The sequence below is a fragment of the Salvia hispanica genome, chromosome 5 (assembly GCF_023119035.1).
Source record: "Salvia hispanica cultivar TCC Black 2014 chromosome 5, UniMelb_Shisp_WGS_1.0, whole genome shotgun sequence".
In the NCBI taxonomy this organism is placed as follows: domain Eukaryota; kingdom Viridiplantae; phylum Streptophyta; class Magnoliopsida; order Lamiales; family Lamiaceae; genus Salvia; species Salvia hispanica.
This window is the reverse complement of record NC_062969.1, coordinates 36,189,637-36,209,047: the sequence shown is the minus strand read 5'-3', so window position 1 is coordinate 36,209,047 and position 19,411 is coordinate 36,189,637. Positions and strand designations below refer to the sequence as shown.

Here is a 19,411-nt window from a genome sequence, read left to right as displayed (position 1 = left end):
AGCGACTTCTCCACGTGACGCTTTGAATACTAGACCACGGATCTTCTCTCTGGTTCCCGAACTGTACTCCAATATCAGTGTGGGCTGATCTCACCGGAATACTAGGACTTAAATAAAGAAGACATAAATTCTACTCCACGGAGGAGAGGAAAAATCGTACAACTCCTAGGGGGGGGGGGGACGAAAATTTTAGTGAAATAAAATTGTATTATTTCTGTCTCCTTTATTCTCCTATTTATATTAAGTTCCTTTTGGGCCCAGACAGGGATCTATGGAAGGTTTTGGATATGGGCTCATCCAATTTACTTTTTACTAATTAAATTGAACCCACAATTTAATATAAGCTTTAATTGGAATATTACGAGCAGCCACTACAGAAGTAATATTGAACTCTCCCCATCCAAATCCGAAATTATAAGTAATCCGGGTTTCCGTTTTAACTTTCATTTCCCGCGCTTAAGATAAAAATGTCCATTAATTAATTAATGTCTGCTATGGACTTAATTAATTAATTTCTTATTAATTCCAAGAGTGGACTTAGCATGAAACGCTTATTTATTATTCATAGAGTGATCAAACTCCAACTAGCTAGGTTCCGAATAATAAAACCTTGTTTCACGCTCCTCTTGAGGACATTATCAAACGAGACTCACCTCGCGCACGATTCAATATAATAGCAATCCTAGCACCGCTAGATATTAATCACCACTACCCAATATATCGGGATTATTGGGTTACGAAAAACCCGCACCATTTGATAAGTCAAAGTAATGCATAATCAATACCGTATGCTCAATGCTAACCTACATTGATTAAGAAACAAATATTTATCAAGACCTCGCCTTTCAGTAGATAGCACAAAGACAAGTCTTGCTGTTAGATCCGTTCAGTGCTTTACCACACCAATGTCATCTTATTTCAGTAAGGCTTAGAAATATGCGGACTGACATTGCAACCTTTCACGATGGATAGTCTAATTCCATCTAGGTCGTGAAATTCTTCTTTTTCTTTGTTTAGGACTGACCGTGTTACCTTAAAGTGGACGCCGCCCACAACCGGTCTACTAAAACAAAGACTTAGACTTTGTTAAGTTAACTTATACATTTAAACATGCAATTAACATCCATTAAATGTAAAACATAACAACATTATGACAAAAATAATCTGTTTTATTCCTTGGAAAATAAAATAAGAGTTTTACAGTATTCAATCACTCGAAATGTGATTTCTAGTATACAAACTCTAAGTAATTTATTTACTTAATTAAATCATACTATATAGATGGATGGGGTGCGTTATATTGCTAACTATTTAAGTTGCTAACTCTGCTAACTCATCAATACAGTGTATAAAAAATGTCAATACAGAGACATTAAAATGTCAACGCATTATAACCAACAAGTAGTTTGAAATTGAATGTTATGAGTCACCCTGGAGGCATTGGCATTTTCAGCTGATGCTAGAGATGTATTATTGTTTTATGGTCATTTGCAAAAATTGTACTATATTGCATGTAAAGAATGAATTTTTTCATTCGATTTTCATTCGTCCATTAATAAATGTCCCGTTTCACTAGTAATATATATTTTTTTAAATGGACGTTATATTCCACTAATTCATATTTTATTGTAAATTATTATATAAGAATAAGATCCACATTCCATAAACTTTTTCTATCTACTCTTTTTACAAAGTTAAATAATTTCTTAAACCTCAAGCCCGGTCAAATATAAGACACTTATGGATGGACGGAGGAGTACTATGTTTTGGCAAATACTCCTAATAACAAGATGCTCCCTCCGTCCGCCATTAAATATCCCATTTTTCCTTTTCCGTTCATCCGCCAATAGAAGTCTTATTTCCCTTTATTCCATCCGTCCCAAAAGAATATGCACTTTGAGTTCTGCACCGGTTTTAATGCAAAATTTGGTAAAGTAAGGAGATGGAAAGAAAAAAATAGTGAAAGTAGTGTCATTGGAGAGTGGTTTCATATATTTAGTTGGATTTTAATACAAGTTGTAAATAAAATGATAAGTAAATGTAATGAGTTTTTAAATATTTCCAAAAATAAAAAATGCATATTCTTGTGCAACAGAAGGAGTACTATATTTATAAGTGGGGGGAGTGATCAATTGCTAACTAATTAGCAATCCTAAATTAAGACTAAATCTTAGCCATTAGATTAGAAGATCTAGTGGTTGAAATAATTATGTTACACGGATTATATTTTTAATTAAAAAAATTAATAAATAAAATTAGAGGGTATTAATGTCAATTCCCTCTCATTAAAATCATCTTAAAACTTTAAATTTACGTAACTCTCTTGATATTTGTAATACACTATGTTGATATAAAAAAACATTCACGAAAATTATCATATGATAACATAATGACGATATTACCCTTTTGTTGATATTTTGTCTACTATTTATTGAGATTCGTAAGATTTAATCTCATCCACTCATTTTAAAATCCAAGGGTGGAAATTTAGTCTTGATTTGGATTAGAGTGCTATAAGTATTAGAATATAACCCTTATAAGTGGACCCTACATTTCACTGACTCATTCTACTCATATTTCATTAATAAATTAATTAATATATAAAAATAATATTCACGCTCTACTAACTTTTTCTCACTTAAATCTTTTGCCGATGAGTAATTACCATTACCGTTGCAATGCTAAATGAGGCCCAGTTACATAGCACATCTCCGAAAAGCCCAATCAAAACTATCAAAACTATTAAACTAAATCTCGTCTCTCACTCTTCCTTCTTCACAAAATTTCCGGCGAAACTCGCCAATCGACAACCACCACCGCCGCCTCAGCCTCCTTTTCTTCCTTATTCTCGGCCGGCTGGCCAGCACGTCAGATACTCACCGCTTTGTCGTGGACTTGTGCTCGCCGCCCTCTTCTCAGCCTCAACTCAACGACATCGAGAAGCCTTTATTCTATTTATTCATCAGGTCAACTTCTTCTTCACCAATGTTTCATCTTCTTCTCCAGAGGCTTCTTCTCCTTTCCATCTCAGCTCACTCTTTGCTGGCTTTTTGTAACGAGATCTGCAAGTTTGCTTATTTTTCCTCAATTGGAATTTATGCATCTAAAAATTGGAAATGATAAGAATTGATATACTGAATTTGATGTCAACTCGTTTGATTTTAATTCACTTACGTGATTAACATTAGGCTTAGAAAAAACGTTTGGTTTTGTCCTGAATTGGATTTTCACGTGCATTAAACCGCTAATATCCAACATATGAATACCTCATCCTGCAAATTACAACTTTATTTGACTGTGCCACTGTATTGGCGGGAAAACATGGCTGCACTTGGCTTTTATACATATATAGATGTTTCTAGAATGTTGTCTGATTTCTTCGTCAGGTTGCTAGAAGATTAGGATTTGAGGTAATAGGAGCTCTATCCGGAGAAGAATGACCTTTTGTCTTTTGGTTTGAGGATTCACAATGTCTGGGGTACTGAGTGTAAGTTTTTCTCACCTTATAAGTTATAGCTCACTTGGTTACCTGAGATAGCTTATTTTATCTCCCCAAGCAAAGCGTATTTGTTTTTGGATTATGTATTAACTAAATTAACATGTAAATGTGGACACAGTCAGGTTTGAATGGATCAAATTCTAATATTCCGGATAGCACTGGAAGAGCTTTCACAACTTCCTTTTCTGCGCAATCAGGTTCCTCTGGAGCTGTCTTGAACCAGTCCAGTGGTATGCACTATACATTGCTTTATTTAGATATATTTCCAATACAAATGAATGAAGTTAATAATGTATTTTCTCATCGGCAGGTAATCTCCAGGGGCTTCATAATATCCATAATAGCTTTAACATGTCAAACATGCCTGGGCCTTATGCATCAAGAAATTCGACAAATATTGGTGGTCTTCCAAATGGTGTCCAACAAGCTCAAGGAAGCGTGTCTAATGGTAGATATGCTATAAATAGTCTTCCTAACACACTTTCTCAGGTGAATCTATGTATTTAGATTTTGGATGAGACTAATAATTTGATATAGTCCATAACTCCATAAATGGTCCCAGGAATGGGTCTTATAGACAAGTTGATGCTATCTTGCTACCCTTTATTTATTATAAAAGTAATTATCTGATGATGGCCTTTTGATGCAGCTATCTCTGGGAAGTTCACATGGACATTCAGGTCTTAATAATACTGGGGGTATGAGTAGTCATTTGTCAATTGGTTTACATATGCGGTATTCCGACCCGGGTTTCTGAGGACACTAATTGCTACAATTGGATACCTATAGGCCCCGGTGTACTTCCAAATATGGGAAATACAGGGAGAATTACAAATACTATTAGTGGTCTTGTGGGCGGGGGCAATGCTTCAAGGGGTGGAAGCTCTACGGGCGTTGGAAACATCCCTGGTCTTGCATCTCGTTTGAATCTGGCAGGTAATTATTTGTTGTATCTTGGTGCAATTTTCTGGTGGCTCTGATTATTTATCGATCATAACCTAATTTGAAAATAAAAGGCACATATAGCAATGCTGTTATGTTTAGAAAATTAAGCCGGCTGGGGACTGCAGTTGCTAAAAAATTTTAAACGTAACAGTGATTTTATCATATGCGGGTATTGAATTTGTCGGAATGCTGTATCCATATTTGCTATATTGTGCTCCTTAGATGTTTTGTTTAAATAATGAATTCCAAACCAGACTCTGCATCAATCATTTTTCTTTAATACTAATGATCGACAGATATATTTCAGCTCCACAGGTGGTATCCATGCTGGGCAATTCTTACTCTGGTGCTGGTGTGCCACTTTCTCAAAACCAATTTCAAGCTGGAAATAATAATTTTAGCTTTATGGCATTACTAAATGAGTCAAATGCTCATGACAATGCTACTTTTGATGTAAATGACTTTCCTCAGCTATCAGGGCGTCCTTCTTCAGCTGGTGGCTCTCATGGGCAAATAGGTTATTCAGTTTAATTAATAGCAGATCTGTTTCATGTTACTTTCTGAAGTGGCTGAATAATTTATCTTTAAATGCCCTTTTGTGAAGGTATGATGCAAAAACATAACATTGGTTTTGGTCAACAGAACCAAGAATTCAGCATTCAATATGAAGATTTCCCTGCTTTACCGGGATATAAAGGTGCTTCAATATCTGTATTACTCTGATTCTGGGATATGTTTACTACGGCTCTTTCGGGGGAACCAACTCCAATTCTAGATGGAAGTCCAGATGGTTTGTGGTGATCTGTGTAATTCAATTTTCCTTAAAGAGATTCTTAATGACTATTATTTCTCAATAGATATCATATGCCTTTTATGGTATGGTACTAGAATACCTTGTATAATCTTATAATAATAGAAATTTTAGATTAATGTTGAAAATAGTTGCAGTGTCTCCTCGGTCAAGGCAATATCTCTGTCTCATTAAATAACTGTTCATCTTGGTTTAGGGTCATACTCATTAGATTTTTCCTTTGTCAAGCATAAAATTTCACAAATGTTGGAAGTCTTATTCATAGCTTGACTTCTGCTGAGAATTTACCCAATAAATGCGATTTGCATGATACCAAAACACTAGAATGGCCTTCTGACTGAACTTATAGACTGAAACATTTCTTAGTAGGTGTATACAGTATATGCATTGGTAGCATGTACTTGATGTAATAATAATGTATATGGAAAGGCTTGCTCCTTTTAAAACTTTAACCATATCATATACTCCCTCCGTCCCAAGGAAGATGACCCCTTCCTTGGGCGGCATGGGATTTTATGCAGTTATATTTTGTGTGGTAAGAGGAGAGAGTAAAGTAAGAGAGAGGAAATAAAGTAGAGATAAAGGTGTTTCCATTTTAATTAATGGGTCATCTTGATTGGGACAAACCAAAAAGGAAAGTGGGTCATCTTCAATGGGACGGAGGGAGTACTAGACTTAGTTTTCTTTTTTGAATGGTATTTTTTTTATTGTTGATGGTTGTCTTTCAAGTGCTCCATATCCTTTCTTTTTATGTGTTCTGCAGGTGGTCTTAATGTTGGTGGTAGTGCTGAATATACCATAAATCCTCACCAAAAAGAACAGATCCACGACAGTATGACAAATTTAATGCAGCAGTCTCAGCAATTATCTGTAAGTCACTGTACGTGAACATTTGTCTCATATTGGACAATGTGGGTGTGACCTAGTGGTTGAATGCTTTTGGTTTCCAGCTGGGGAGGTCTTCAGGTTTTAATTTTGGCAGCTCATATTCATCACATCATCCTCAACAACATCGTGCTTCCTCAATAAATGGCACAGGGGTTTCCTATCTAACATCGGGCAGCTCCGATCTTCATATTCATGGTCCCGAGGTGAGGGACAGCCTATGCTTGTTATACTGAAACTATTTTTGACTTTAATGCTTTTTTTAAAAAAAATTACTGGTTTTCTCATCACACTTTTTTATTTCCCTCCTTTGTTGTTTTCATGGTCCTGAGGTAAGGGACAGCCTATGCTTGTTATTACTGTAACTATTTTGATTTACTTAATATTTTTTTATTACTAGTTTTCTCATCATACACTTTGTTATTTCCCTCCATTTGTTTTGTGAAGGGTCATGCTTTTCTTATTTTATCATGCATCACTTTCCAAGGCCCATATAATAGGCCTGACTGTCATTGCTTTGGGACTTCTAATTGCTTTGGATCTTATGATCATCTTGTGCAGCAGTATCAGCAGTTCCAGCAGTCCCAATCTCGTTTCATAAGTCCATTTAGAGATAAAGACATAAAAGCCACACCGGGATCCCAAAGTATACCGGATCAATATGGGATGCTTGGTCTGATCAGTATCATAAAAAAGGTAAATCCAACTTTGGCCACTCTTGCTCTGGGACTTGATCTGACGACCCTAGGTTTAAACTTGAATTCATCCGAGACTCTTCACAAGAAGTTTTCATCTCCCTGGTCTGATGAGCCTGTCAGAGGAGAACCCGAGTTCAGTGTACCTGAGTGCTATTATGCCAAACAGACACCTCCTTTAAAGGTGAGATTACTATGTTAGTACTCCATCCGTCCCATTCAAGATTTCCACCTTTCCTTTTTAGTTTGTCCTACTCTAGATGTCCACTTTCTATATTTGGAAATAAATCACTCCTCTCTCATCATTAAAATATTCAACTACCTTTTTTCTCTCTACTTATTTCAGCTAACAATTCCTCCTAAAATCCTGTGCCACTCAAGAATGTGGACATCTTGAGTGTGTCGGAGGGAGTGTTTTAGCTTCAGTATGCAAGAATACTTGGTTTTATTATGCTAAACAAGTTAAATCCACTGCCAAAAACAAGATTGCCTGCTCTTTTTTATTTCTTTTTTTTTTTTGCTTTTGCAGAAGAATATCAATTGTATGCCCTTTAAGAGTGTTTTATTTTTATTGGAATTTGTAGCAAACCTATTTTGCAAGATTCCGTCCAGAAACACTATTCTACATCTTTTACAGGTACGTTGTTATCTGTTTCTCGGAAAATTTAATAGTTGGCAATGATCATACTAATTATGTGATTCTGTTTTCCTGTTATAGCATGCCCAAAGATGAGGCACAACTTTTTGCAGCAAATGAACTGTAAGTTTCTCTGTTCCTAATTCTTTGTTTCTTGTTCCAGCTTCCTCTCGCGTATAACACATGAACTAAGAAGTAAACTTCCCTCATGCAAAGATAATAATGAAAGTTTAGTTGATTTAATGCTTGTTCAGTGATGCCACATATAACAAAAGATGCTAAAGCATATGATAATGCATCTCCTAAACTCCTACCAAGCATTCCATATCTATACTAGTTCGTCTTCATAATAATGCCTTCACAAGTTCCATAAAAAATGAGTTCATTGCATGCATCACCTTATAGGTGAACCCCCCATGTTGTTGTAAATGTACATGACATGATGACAGATGAGAATCATGCAGGGAGTGATAAATATAGTTTGTTGAACACTACTAGCAATAGCTTACCTACTTGTATATAAATATGAATTGCTTTTCCTACATATATACAATAAGAAAATATTGTGTTTATGGGATGGCAATAGCTTACCTACTTGTAAATTACTGAGATTCAATACAGCCCTTAGCACTAGAATTTAAGTGATGTGAAGTCACAGGATGCCACGCTTAGTTGAATGGACTTTGTCCTTAGTTGAGAGACCTTGATTGCTAGTATTTTCTCTTTACCATCTTATTCATGCTCTAGATTGCCTTAGGTATATTTCACCGTTGCCATTCCCTGAACCATTTCGTTGGCTTGACACTGAAAACATTGTGTTTTTTTGTCCTATCCTACGACCCCCTGAACAGTAAAATATGGAGTAAATTAGCCCCTTTGTAACAGTTGTCACTATAGCCATGAAGTTGTATCGTGTTTTATGTTTAATTTCTTTTGATTGTTGCATTATTTTCCTTGACATTAGTGTTGGATTTTAAATGTTCTGTCTTCAAATTTTGAAGAAACACTATATGATATTGTCGAACTTTTAAGATATTCCAAAAATTGTCATGACATTTAAATTGCAGCATTTTGGTACCTAATGCAGTATGGACAGTGTCATAAATATGTGTCAAAGTTGCATTATCTTGGCCATGGAAAACTGGCAAGTCATACCAATGGGTGGCATGGATTTCTTAGAAGGCCTTTTTCCTTGTAGAAACAATAAAAACTATTGAAAGTCTGTGTGTTGGTTATATTAACTAGATGAATAATGTAGCAATCATTCACTTTTGCTAATTCCTTTTTTGAATTCCATAAGTGCAACCATATACATCGTTTGAGAATAAGTACATAAATCAGTTTATATATTGTTAAAGAATCATATCTTAGCCCATATATTTGAACATTTTGTTGCAGTTACAACAGAGGTTGGTTTTACCACAAAGATCTGAGGTTTTGGTTTACGAGGGTGAAGAATATGGAACCTCTTGTCAAGACTAACAGTTATGAGAGGGGTTGCTACTTCTATTTTGATCCCAATGGATGGCAAACAGCGAGAAAGGTTTGTACTACCTGATTTAAATTATACTACTAAAAATAGTCTTGGCAGTGGATGACCCAAGTTTTAATGTCAAATTGGTAAAATAAGAGATATATATAGAGAAAAAGTGGTTGAGTTTTGTTGGTGGAAATTGAAACCCATCTCATCAGATAGGAAAAAACTTACCATGAATAGAAAGATTAAATCGAAAAAATATGTATCTTTTATGGACAGAGGCAGAGGCAGAGGCAGTATATGTATTAGCCATAGATGTTTTATGTAGGTTGAGGAATAAGTGGATGTTCCTCCTTTTGCAGGATAACTTCGTCCTGCAATATGAAATGGTTGAGAAAAGACCCGTGCTACCGCAGCAATAGCATAGTTATTCTCCCGCCTCCCTAGTTGTCTAATCACTTCTTAGAATTAAATACGCCAATTGTTATATGTTGTAATTTGAATCACACACCCCCCTTATCTGATTACCCCGGAAACAGCATTTTCTTTCCGTTTTGAAAGCTTGTGATTGTCTCTTTACCTGAGCCGGAGTTAGAGAATGGTGTTGCCATGTCACCTCTCCGAGCACGACATGATCTTAGTTAATGCTGCATTGCAGGATAGAGTAAATTTCTGTAACCAGATGCTGATATTTTGTTTTATTTGGCTGGATGCTGTTGCCAATAATAGTCTTACTATAATTTTGGGAAGAAATGCTACTCTATTATTGCTATTTCTTATGGTATTGTTCTAGTTTGCAGTATTTTATAATGAAATTGAATCTTGATGGATTTACTTTTAAGTGGTCGCTTATTAGTTTATAGATTGATAAAGACGTTGGTTAATCATTTTCTGAAATATTTGGGTCTTTTGTTCCATTATGCTAAGTCAAATTTAAATTGTACTAAAAAAAAAAAATTAAAAAAAATAAATTGTACTAATACTGAACTGTTTGAGACTTTTAAGGTCCTTCACAGTATTTTTTGAGTACGTTCTTAGTTCACTAATATTTGTGGTATTTTAAGGTCTTTTTCTTACAAGCTGAATTCAATATTAGAAATTAGTGTTTTAAAAATTGGACTGATAAGCTTACTAGTAAATTTATCAGTTTACAAATTTAACTGCTATGATTGACTGAACCGGAATACTATAGAAAATAATTAAATATCATAAAATATACAGAACAGAGGAATGATATGCAAGGGGAGCGATCAATTGCTAACTCATCATTTAATTGCGAACTCAACTAATTTAAGGCCATAGGGTTTTAGAAAACGTATGGTCTACAATTTGCCACGTGTAATTTTCGTTTTTATTAATAAAATAAAAAAGAAAAAAAAACTCCAAATTAGGATTTTGGATGAAAATGTCAATATAGTGTTTCGAAAATATCAATACAATGCTTTGAGAATGTCAACACAATGCTTTAAGAATGTTAACCATTGTTTATATTGACATTCTACATGCATTATATTGACATATTTTATATACTATGTTGACATTTCTGCTGTACGAAAAAATTAAAATTTTCGAAATGTTTTTCAAATTTTGACGTCGGAACATATGCATGTAGGATATCGTTGGAATCCTTATGAAATTATCTTTAATTTGATATATGTTATATGAATTTAAAGTTTTGGGATTTCTTTTAAAAGTTAGTTATAACTAAACATGTAGTTAATTGACATTAATACCCTTATTGATATTTTTTGGAATTAATCCTATGGCCTTATTGACGTTTTTCCTTGATCGTATTGACATTTAGGGATTGATGATCTAAGCCCTTAATTTGAATATCTAATGGCTATTATTTAGTTGTAGTTAGCAAATTAAGTTATGAGTTAGCAATATAACACTCCCCTGATATGCAATATATCTTATGTGAGCATCACTCTCGTTTGATGCACACTTAGCGTTGTTCGTTTCGATTTATATATTTAGTTTAATACATTAAAAAATATTGAAAATTTTAAAATTTCAAAATTCATAAAAATCAAAGCTTGATTTTCCCGTTTACTCAATTTATGCTGAATATAGAGAAAACGGGCAAATCGAGCTTTGATTTTTATGAATTTTATAAATTAAAATTTTCGATAACATTTTTTAATTTATTAGAAATAAATTAAATATATAAATTGAAATAAACAACGCTAAACGTACGTCAAACGAGAGTGGTGCTCACATAAGTAGCTCACATAAAAAAGAAGATGTTTTGTTTTTCACTCCTTTTGTTCACCGAATGTTGTCCATATTTTCCATTTTGGTCCGTCCACAAAATATTGTCCACTTTACTTTTTCCATTTTTGGTAAGTGGATCTCACTTTCCACTAACTTATTACACTCACATTCTATTATAAAACTAATAGTACATGAAAGCGAGATTCACATTCTACTAACTTTTTCACTGTTTTTTATATTTCTTAAAATCCGCAACGAATCAAATATGGACAACATTTGGTGGACGGAAGAATAATAAAATTTTAATAAAATGAGTTAGTGGAATGAGAGGTCCATTATCAAGAGTACTAAAATTAAATGTGACAAGTATTGACGGGAAAATCGGAAAAGAAACTAGTAACAAAATAATAACGAACAGAAAGATTATTAAACAATACACAATCTGTACATGTACATACCATTAAAAATTCTATACATGTAAAGAAAATCAGTACATATAGTAGAAATAAAACTCATTTCACGACTTAGATAGGTTTTTTGGTTATTTATTGCGATAGGTTGCAGTGTCTGTCCGAAAGTTTCCTTACCAAAACCAACTAACGACAGTAGTGTGATATAACACTAAATGGATCTAAGAGTGAGATAAGTCAGTCTTTCTTGACTATGCACTGAAAGACGAGGTCTCAGAGATAATTATTTCTTATTCCTTGCATACAACCTTGAGAATTGCTAGGATTGATATTGCATTGAATCGTGTTTGGGGGAGAATCCATTTTGATAATTTCCCAAGAGATGTTCTAAAAAGTTTTATTATTAAGAGAATTGAGTAGTTGAAATTTATTCCAAGAATGATAAATAATACTCCCTCCGTCCCCTATTAGGAGTCACTCTTTGACCGGACACGGGTTTTAAGAAATGTAAAGAAAAGTTGGTTGAAAAAGTTAGTGGAATGTGAGACCCATTTTTTTAAATTAGTTTTATAATAAAATGTGAGTGGATTGAGTTAGTGGAATGTGAGACCTACTTGCTATTTATGATAAAAATAAAGTGTGACTCTTAATTAGGGACGGACCGAAATGGAAAAATGTGACTCTTAATAGGGGATGGAGGGAGTAGTATTTTTGAACTGGATCACTTTTGACCAAAAAAAATTGATTAATAAGAATCAGCAGCAGACTTAAATTAGTTAATAAATATTTTTATCTTAAATGCACAAAATAACTAAATTAAAGAGGAATTCCAGATTATTCGAAATTTGAGATTAGACTCAGAGTCAATCCTATTCTACTGCACTAATTGATTATATTTTGTGGCTTAGTTTAATTAGAGAGAGCCAACAGGTGTGCCTCAGACCTCAGTCCAACATCCATAGATTATTTATTTGATCATTTTAGTTCTATATAAAGGAAAATAGACATGAGAGAGAAGATAACTGAAACCCCTTGCTTTCAAAAATAGAATTATAAAAATTCCATATCAAGGGAATTAAAAAAATTTGATTTATTTTCTGAAAGAATTTCTTTCCGGCTCTTTTTTGGCTAAAGTTCTTTATCTCATTCTATATAGCTATTCTATCTCGTCATTTCCAATCAAGTTCGTACATTATATGATAAGCTTTTCTTGATCAAATAAAAAGTTCAAAAAACTTATCAGAAGATATAGAATATAGTATGTAGACGTTTTGTGGAGACGTATCAAACAACCTTTGATTCTTTCCACAATTAACTGGTATGTTACTAATTCATTGAAATCACATATTATTATTTAATTATTTATGTGATTTACCTATGTTTGTGGCATGTAACATATTTATGTTCATGAATCAGAATATCACAGATTAAATCGTATAATCAACTAAATAGATCTTTATTTGTGAATTTGTTTTAATTTGCAAGCTTCAAATGCAAAATCAGGAAAAATTTATCATGCACTACTTTGATCAATGATTATTTCTTTCTAAATTTATACAAATAACATTAAGCATGCAATGTTAGTCATACATTACTTAGACTTGTCAATATGTATGAATTTTTCACATTCCAATATTCATGAATGGCTATTATTGTTATTATGTAGAATTGTACCATAGCTTTGCCTGATAATTAGACACCAGTAACCCTAATAATAAATGACAATTCATGTGATAACTAATTCTAGAAATAAGAAAATTACACAACAAAAAATAGTTAGAAGCATATTTTTTAATACACCCTAGCAAAATGTTGCTCCAATTTTCACATTCCTTCTTAGAATCGTTTCCACAACTGGATATGATGCGTCTTGCTACTTTCTTTGGCATCTAGAACAAGTTGGGATATTAGATCGGAAGATTGTTTAAGATAACTTTGGTGATGACATGTCTTCCTACTTCAAAGTCCTAATCTTTTCTCTGTTTTGTCTATGATTCACTTTCAGTGAACCCCTCTTTATATTATATGCTTAATTTCTTTTGTTTAACTAATCAACAATGTAAACGTATTTTTATTACTTAGAAAATTATATAAAATTGACCAAAAGTACCAAAAACGGTAACATATTACTCCATTGCAAATACATGGTAAAAATGTGGACCAGGTGATTAAAAATAATATACGACAAAGACTTATATAATACTCCACAAATATGAACATCTAATACATACTCTGAGATAATATATCCTATATATATCTAAGTCCAACAACCTTTTCTTTTCCTATTTCTCTAACATTCCATTTCCTGACAAAAGTATAAAGAGCCTTTCACACTTTTCCGGATCAAAATTTCCTCACATTTGGAGGAGAAGATGAAATTAACCCCTTCCACATTTGTTCAATCTCTTTCAGAAACTTGAATGTGAAATCCATCTGGAAACTGCAATCCGGGAGTTCGTAGAATATTTCCTCCTTTGATCGGATCCCATCTGTTGCACGCAAAACATATCAGTTCCTAATGAAGTCCGAGGTTTTTAAAAGAGTTGTATGATGCGATTTCTTACTTGTATTTGGTGACAAGGCAATGTAGAAACACGGCCATTTGCACCTTCGTGAAGTCCGTTCCCACACAGAACCTCATTCCCCCTCCAAACGCCATGAAGTTTTTCGAGGCCCCATTCGTGTCAATTCCCTGCACGTTCGAAATTAGTACAATTTATATACGGTAAAGTAATGTTATGCTGCACACGCGTTGTGTATGTGTACTTGCCTCCCACCGCCATGGATTGAAGTCAAGGGGGTCCTTGTACTTGCTCGGGTCCAAGTGCACAGCCGGTGGGCAAACCATCACGGCCCACCCGGCTGGAATAGTATACCCTACACCATTACAAACAACCATGTTTCACTACTATCCATATAAGAGTAAGACCAACACACACGGGTCGAAACGAGAGCTGATCCACACCTTTAAATTTGGTCTCTCTCAATGTCTTCCTGAAAATCCCAGGCACTATATTTGCAAGCCTCACTGTTTCATTGATCACCTGCACTTCCAAATTCCAAATTCTCAACTAAACTCAAACACATCAATCACAACATTTCCATGGCAAATTACAAACACCTGAAATGTGAATTTCATAGACTTGTAGTCACTCCATGTTAGCCCAGAATCTGCATCCCCCTTCTGTTTAATAATCGCGTCGTGCTCTTCCTACATTGCAAACAAGTAGTAATAAACTAGAGCAATGGTACTAGAATTGTAGTAGTATCAAATAATGAACTCACTCACCCTCAGTTGCTTCAAAACCAAAGGATGATCTGAGAGAAGCTTCGTAGCAAGAGTGAGAGCCAAAGAAGTGGTCTCAAAGCTAGCGAAAAGCAACACAAACATCAAATCCAATGCAATGGCCTCTGTCAGCACGGTGTCCTCCCTCTGCAGCTCCTCCAACACATAGTCGAAGAAATCGCCTTGCACTTTCCTTGGCCTCTCCCGCCTCTCCTGCAGCATGTTCTTCAGCAACCTCATCGCCTGCTTCCTCCCCTGATCACACACACATTAAAACACAACTCATTTTTCGTCGCTCTGCACAATCAAGACTGGTAGGTGCAGAAACATACCTTTAAGCATTTGTGATAGGCTGTTCCAGGAATGTCAAGTGGAAATGAGATCAAGCCTTGTATGAAAGCTACAAAGCTTTCCCTCAGATTCTCAGAAGACGATTCGGAATCATAGCTGATCAGCTTCTTTGCTGTGAGGTCAAAGATCATCTGCCAAAAATCAAAAGCAACAAAAATGAGTTAAACTGAAGCTAAGCTTGATTGATTTTGATGTTTTTCCTCATCACCAATCACCTTTGCAGTTGCTTCCTTGACATCAACAACACCCTCCATAGACCATCTCTTCAAGCTCACGTTGGCGGCCTGCTCGACATCCAGAAGCATCTTCTTCAAGCTCTCGGGGCCGAAGAGCTTGAGCACCATGTTCTTGAGGTACTTGTACATGAATCCATGCAATGAGCCAACATTCTGCCTCCCAAATATCTCTGTGAATGTGTCTGGATACCAGCTCTGGAACAGCTGCCCCTCTTGCTGGAAAACCAGGTAGTTGAGATCTGCATCCGTCGAGACTATCACCGGCCTTCCCACCAAGCTAGTCTTGAACACAGGTCCATATCTGATTCACCAGCATTGTCAAATAGTTACTACTACATAATAATACATGAATGACTTCACGATTGATTGGCTACCTTTGCATCCTGTCCTTGACAAAAGGAGGAATGCCAAAACTAGTGTTTTGGGAAAAGAAGCTGAAGGATTCTCCAAGAAGAGGCCAGCCCATGGAACCAGGTGGGAGTACTCCATTGCACCTTGGATTTCTCCAGCTGTAGAGCCAGTTTAGTAAGGCTATGATCAATATCACTATCACATACACAAGTGGTGGAAACATTGCAATTTTTCTTCTTATTCTTCCTCTTCTTCTTCTTCTTCTTCTTCTTCTTCTTCTTCTTCTTCTTGAAAGAGAGAGAGAGAGAGAGAGAGAATGGTGAAGATGAGGAATGAGTTTCCAGGAAGAAGAGATGAGGAGAGAAGTTATGTATGTGATAGTATTAAAATGGGAAGGGTGGTGGTGGCTTAAATAAGGGGGGCAGAGAATCTGGAACTAGTTTTAAATAAGTGAAATTATACAAAGCCATTTTGTCTACACACAAACTCCTTATCCTTTGTCAACACCTTCATAAAATATGCCCCAAAGCCTAGCTAGCATGACGGTGAGTCTTACACTTGAAGGATACTAATTACATCTCTATTAAAATATACTATAGTATATAATATACATACTTACGCGCTAATATAATGCATTACAAATAGTATAAACTATAAATGGTTCAGGGTAAATGCAATATGGGATACTACATTATACATACAACATCAAGTTTGATCATATATAAGTATATACCTCACAACTTCTCAATGGTGAAAATTAAACATAGACTATTATACAATATTGTTATGGGTAAATTTGACTTGCTATTTATTAATTAGCAGAAATATTATTGGTTGTAACTGATACATGCTTCTGACCAACTTGGTAGGAAACAAGCATATGGAAAGAATCTGAAGGTTGTCACCTTATTTGCTACTAATATCTTTTCTATCCGTCCTAAATGTCATAAATAAATCCTACTTGATACAAACTCTAATTAGATTTAATTAGATCTAAATGTCTACAATTAGTTTTCAGTTAACAACACTAATTAGTTTTGAACCCACACTTAATCCATTGGCCTTGTATAGTCAAACTTGTGTTTGAATCAAAACTAGTAGCTTCCAATCCCTTAACCATTTTTGGTGAAAATTTGTTAGTATTTTATTTGGATTTGGATCTAATCTTAGATCTTATGCAGCTGTACATACATATATATTGTTTCGTATCCTATTCTGAATCTTAATAACATCAGCATTCATACTAAACAACGTTGTCTTCTGGATTTTCATATCAAGAATTTGTAAGTGGTTGTTAAGAAGAATTTCTGTAATTAACATCCCAATTTGGTCAAATTTCGTAGCCTTTTGAGCCACGGGCTCAATTATAGGTAGGTTTACTGTGGATCATGGCGTTTTATGTTTCCTTTTGACTACAGGATCATACTATATTTTAAAGGGTGAGTGTAATAGTATGAAATATTAATTGGTACTAATAGAAGTTATTGGTTGAGTACAATTGGAATAACGACTGACAAAATTAATTGGATTGCAAAATTAATAATATACATTACTGAATGAATTTATTGGAGATGAGAGTTGGAGTGAAAAATAATATTGTTTATAATAGAATTAAGCTATCGATTAAATATATACTAATAGTAGAATTAAATTGTGTAGGCAGGAATTAAGGGGTGGTTTATTTAGAGAGAGAGGAGTGCACAACGATCAATAAACTTTGTCTAGTGATTGTCCCCTTTACACTCGTGTGCACATTCACTAATTTTACTGTAAAGGGACATTCAAACCTGAATACTCCATATTATATTTTTATTAATCATAAGTTTAATGCACCTTTATTCTTTGCTTAATTAATCGCGGCTCTTTGCTCAAATAGAAGTCGTACTTATTGATGCAGCCAAAAGGGCATTACATATTTGACTCCCAATTAAAGATTTAATATGCAATGTCTAAATTACCCTTTAGATCGATCAACTACTTTTGGTTTGTCAAAGGTTATAATTGTAAACCTACCCTATGCGTACCATTGTCTTTTACGTCAATATGAAAAAGGATCATGAGTTTTACCTTGTCAAAAAAGGAAAAATAAAGGGTATTAGCCGATCTAAGAGCATCCACAATAGTGGATTAACAAGCGGACTAGCGATCGGTGAGCTGCTCGTCCGCCGCGCTAGTCCACTACTGCAACCGGTGAGAGGCAGACGGACGACCTCTTGTCCGTCGGATAACACGGTCGTCCGTCCTCTCGTCCGTCCGCTAGTCCGGTATTGTGGGCTCCAGACGGACGAGCGGTGTTTTCAATTTTTTTTTTCAAAACTCTATATATACGGCTCGTTCCACTTTATTTTCATTTGCACCACTTGTATTAACGAGTTTTTCTCTCTCTCTCTCCACTCTCAATTCTATTCAAGATAAATGGAGCACGACAACGACTCTCCAGCCACGAGCGAATCGCAAACTCCGACGTTCCTCGTTGGAGGTGGGATGGGCGGGAATACTGCCGGGATGGCCGGACTGATGTCCCAAATGGCGGGGATGATGCCCGAGTACTACAATATGTACCCTTAGGCTGGGATGGCAGGGATGATGCCCCAAATGGTGGGTATGAGTGCGGGGATGAAGGGGGTTAGTGGGATGATGCCCCTGATGATGCCCCAGATGGCGGGCATGAGCGGGATGATGGAGAATAGGATGATGGAGAGTGGGATGATGCAGGGGCAGCCTGCCGCTGCGGGGGGTAGTAGAGTGGGGGTCCCTGAACTGTCCGGGGACAATGTCTATCGGCCCACTCTTGACTTTTTGACAGGTGCTTCCCACACCTGTACTCCCCTAATTCAATCTCGTTAGTATGAACAAGGCAACCTCGAGACTCCTTACACTGACAGGACCCACCTTGAATTCGCCGTCACCCCGTAGGGAAAAAGACGGCACAGCGGATGTCTAGGGGAGGCGCCGGCGGGTCCCAGGAGGTCCAATCGGCAGATCCTAGTGTCCGGCTGAGTCCCGAGCTCGCCCACCTCGTGCGCATCCACCAGCAGGAGAGCATGATAGACGTTATACAAAAGTGGAGTATGACGACTGACCCCTTACACAAGGAGATGCTCAAGGAGGTCATCGACAGTATGCAGCGCGATTTGGGGCTCCCACCCCTCAGTGGGAGTGCCACAGGGGGGAGCCTCTGGGCCGGGTCTGACCAAGGGGACGATGAAGAGTGAGAGTGGGGCCGCGTGTGTCGAAGCTGTGGGATGGTTTTTTTTTTTTTTTTTTCCGTGAACTATGTATTTTTTTCAATCAAAGACCACTAATGAGGTTCGTCTTGCCCTCGGTTTGATGTAATGCTTTTGGCCTTGCTTGCTTGGTTACTTGGTGGCTTTTGCTTTTGGTGTGAGCTGTGGTGGTGTGAGCTTTGGTCGTTTGATTGTTTTTGCTTTTGGTTTTTGTTGGTGCTTAGTTTTTTCGTTGGTCTTGGTAGGTTTATTTTTATGTTGGAGTATTGTTCTTGAACTCTTGCTCACCATCTTTTGGTTTGAGCTTACTTTTATCAATTTTTTTTTAATTATGTATGATTTTTTTAAATTTATATAAAATGGTTGCATTTTCCCCGTATTTGT

The 19,411-nt window shown here is 35.8% G+C and overlaps 2 protein-coding genes across 5 annotated transcripts; one reads left to right on the top strand and one right to left on the bottom strand.

Annotated features, from left to right (window-relative positions):
* The first annotated feature begins 2,740 nt into the window (after positions 1–2,740).
* LOC125188939 (probable NOT transcription complex subunit VIP2) lies at positions 2,741–9,702 on the top strand. 4 transcript variants are annotated; one of them, XM_048086042.1, is made up of 16 exons: positions 2,741–2,966; positions 3,387–3,487; positions 3,618–3,729; positions 3,810–3,988; positions 4,149–4,197; positions 4,289–4,435; positions 4,741–4,796; positions 4,916–4,961; positions 5,049–5,141; positions 6,019–6,125; positions 6,206–6,346; positions 6,702–7,019; positions 7,420–7,472; positions 7,554–7,595; positions 8,871–9,015; positions 9,312–9,702. In XM_048086042.1, exons 2-16 carry the CDS (start codon positions 3,470–3,472, stop codon positions 9,369–9,371), a joined length of 1,566 nt encoding a protein of 521 aa, XP_047941999.1. In that variant the 5' UTR covers positions 2,741–2,966; positions 3,387–3,469; the 3' UTR covers positions 9,372–9,702. The 4 variants fall into 4 exon arrangements, with proteins under 4 accessions (XP_047941999.1, XP_047941998.1, XP_047941997.1 ...); XM_048086041.1 differs by having other exon boundaries at positions 4,752–4,961; positions 6,705–7,019; XM_048086040.1 differs by having other exon boundaries at positions 4,752–4,961.
* Positions 9,703–13,642: 3,940 nt separating this feature from the next.
* On the bottom strand, positions 13,643–16,153 carry LOC125190568 (cytochrome P450 87A3). The gene is made up of 9 exons (XM_048087898.1): positions 15,824–16,153; positions 15,429–15,750; positions 15,195–15,344; positions 14,866–15,117; positions 14,698–14,787; positions 14,542–14,620; positions 14,347–14,453; positions 14,141–14,268; positions 13,643–14,065 (listed from the first exon to the last, which is right to left on the bottom strand). Exons 1-9 carry the CDS (start codon positions 16,021–16,023, stop codon positions 13,975–13,977), a joined length of 1,419 nt encoding a protein of 472 aa, XP_047943855.1. The 5' UTR covers positions 16,024–16,153; the 3' UTR covers positions 13,643–13,974.
* Between the last annotated feature and the right edge of the window lie 3,258 nt (positions 16,154–19,411).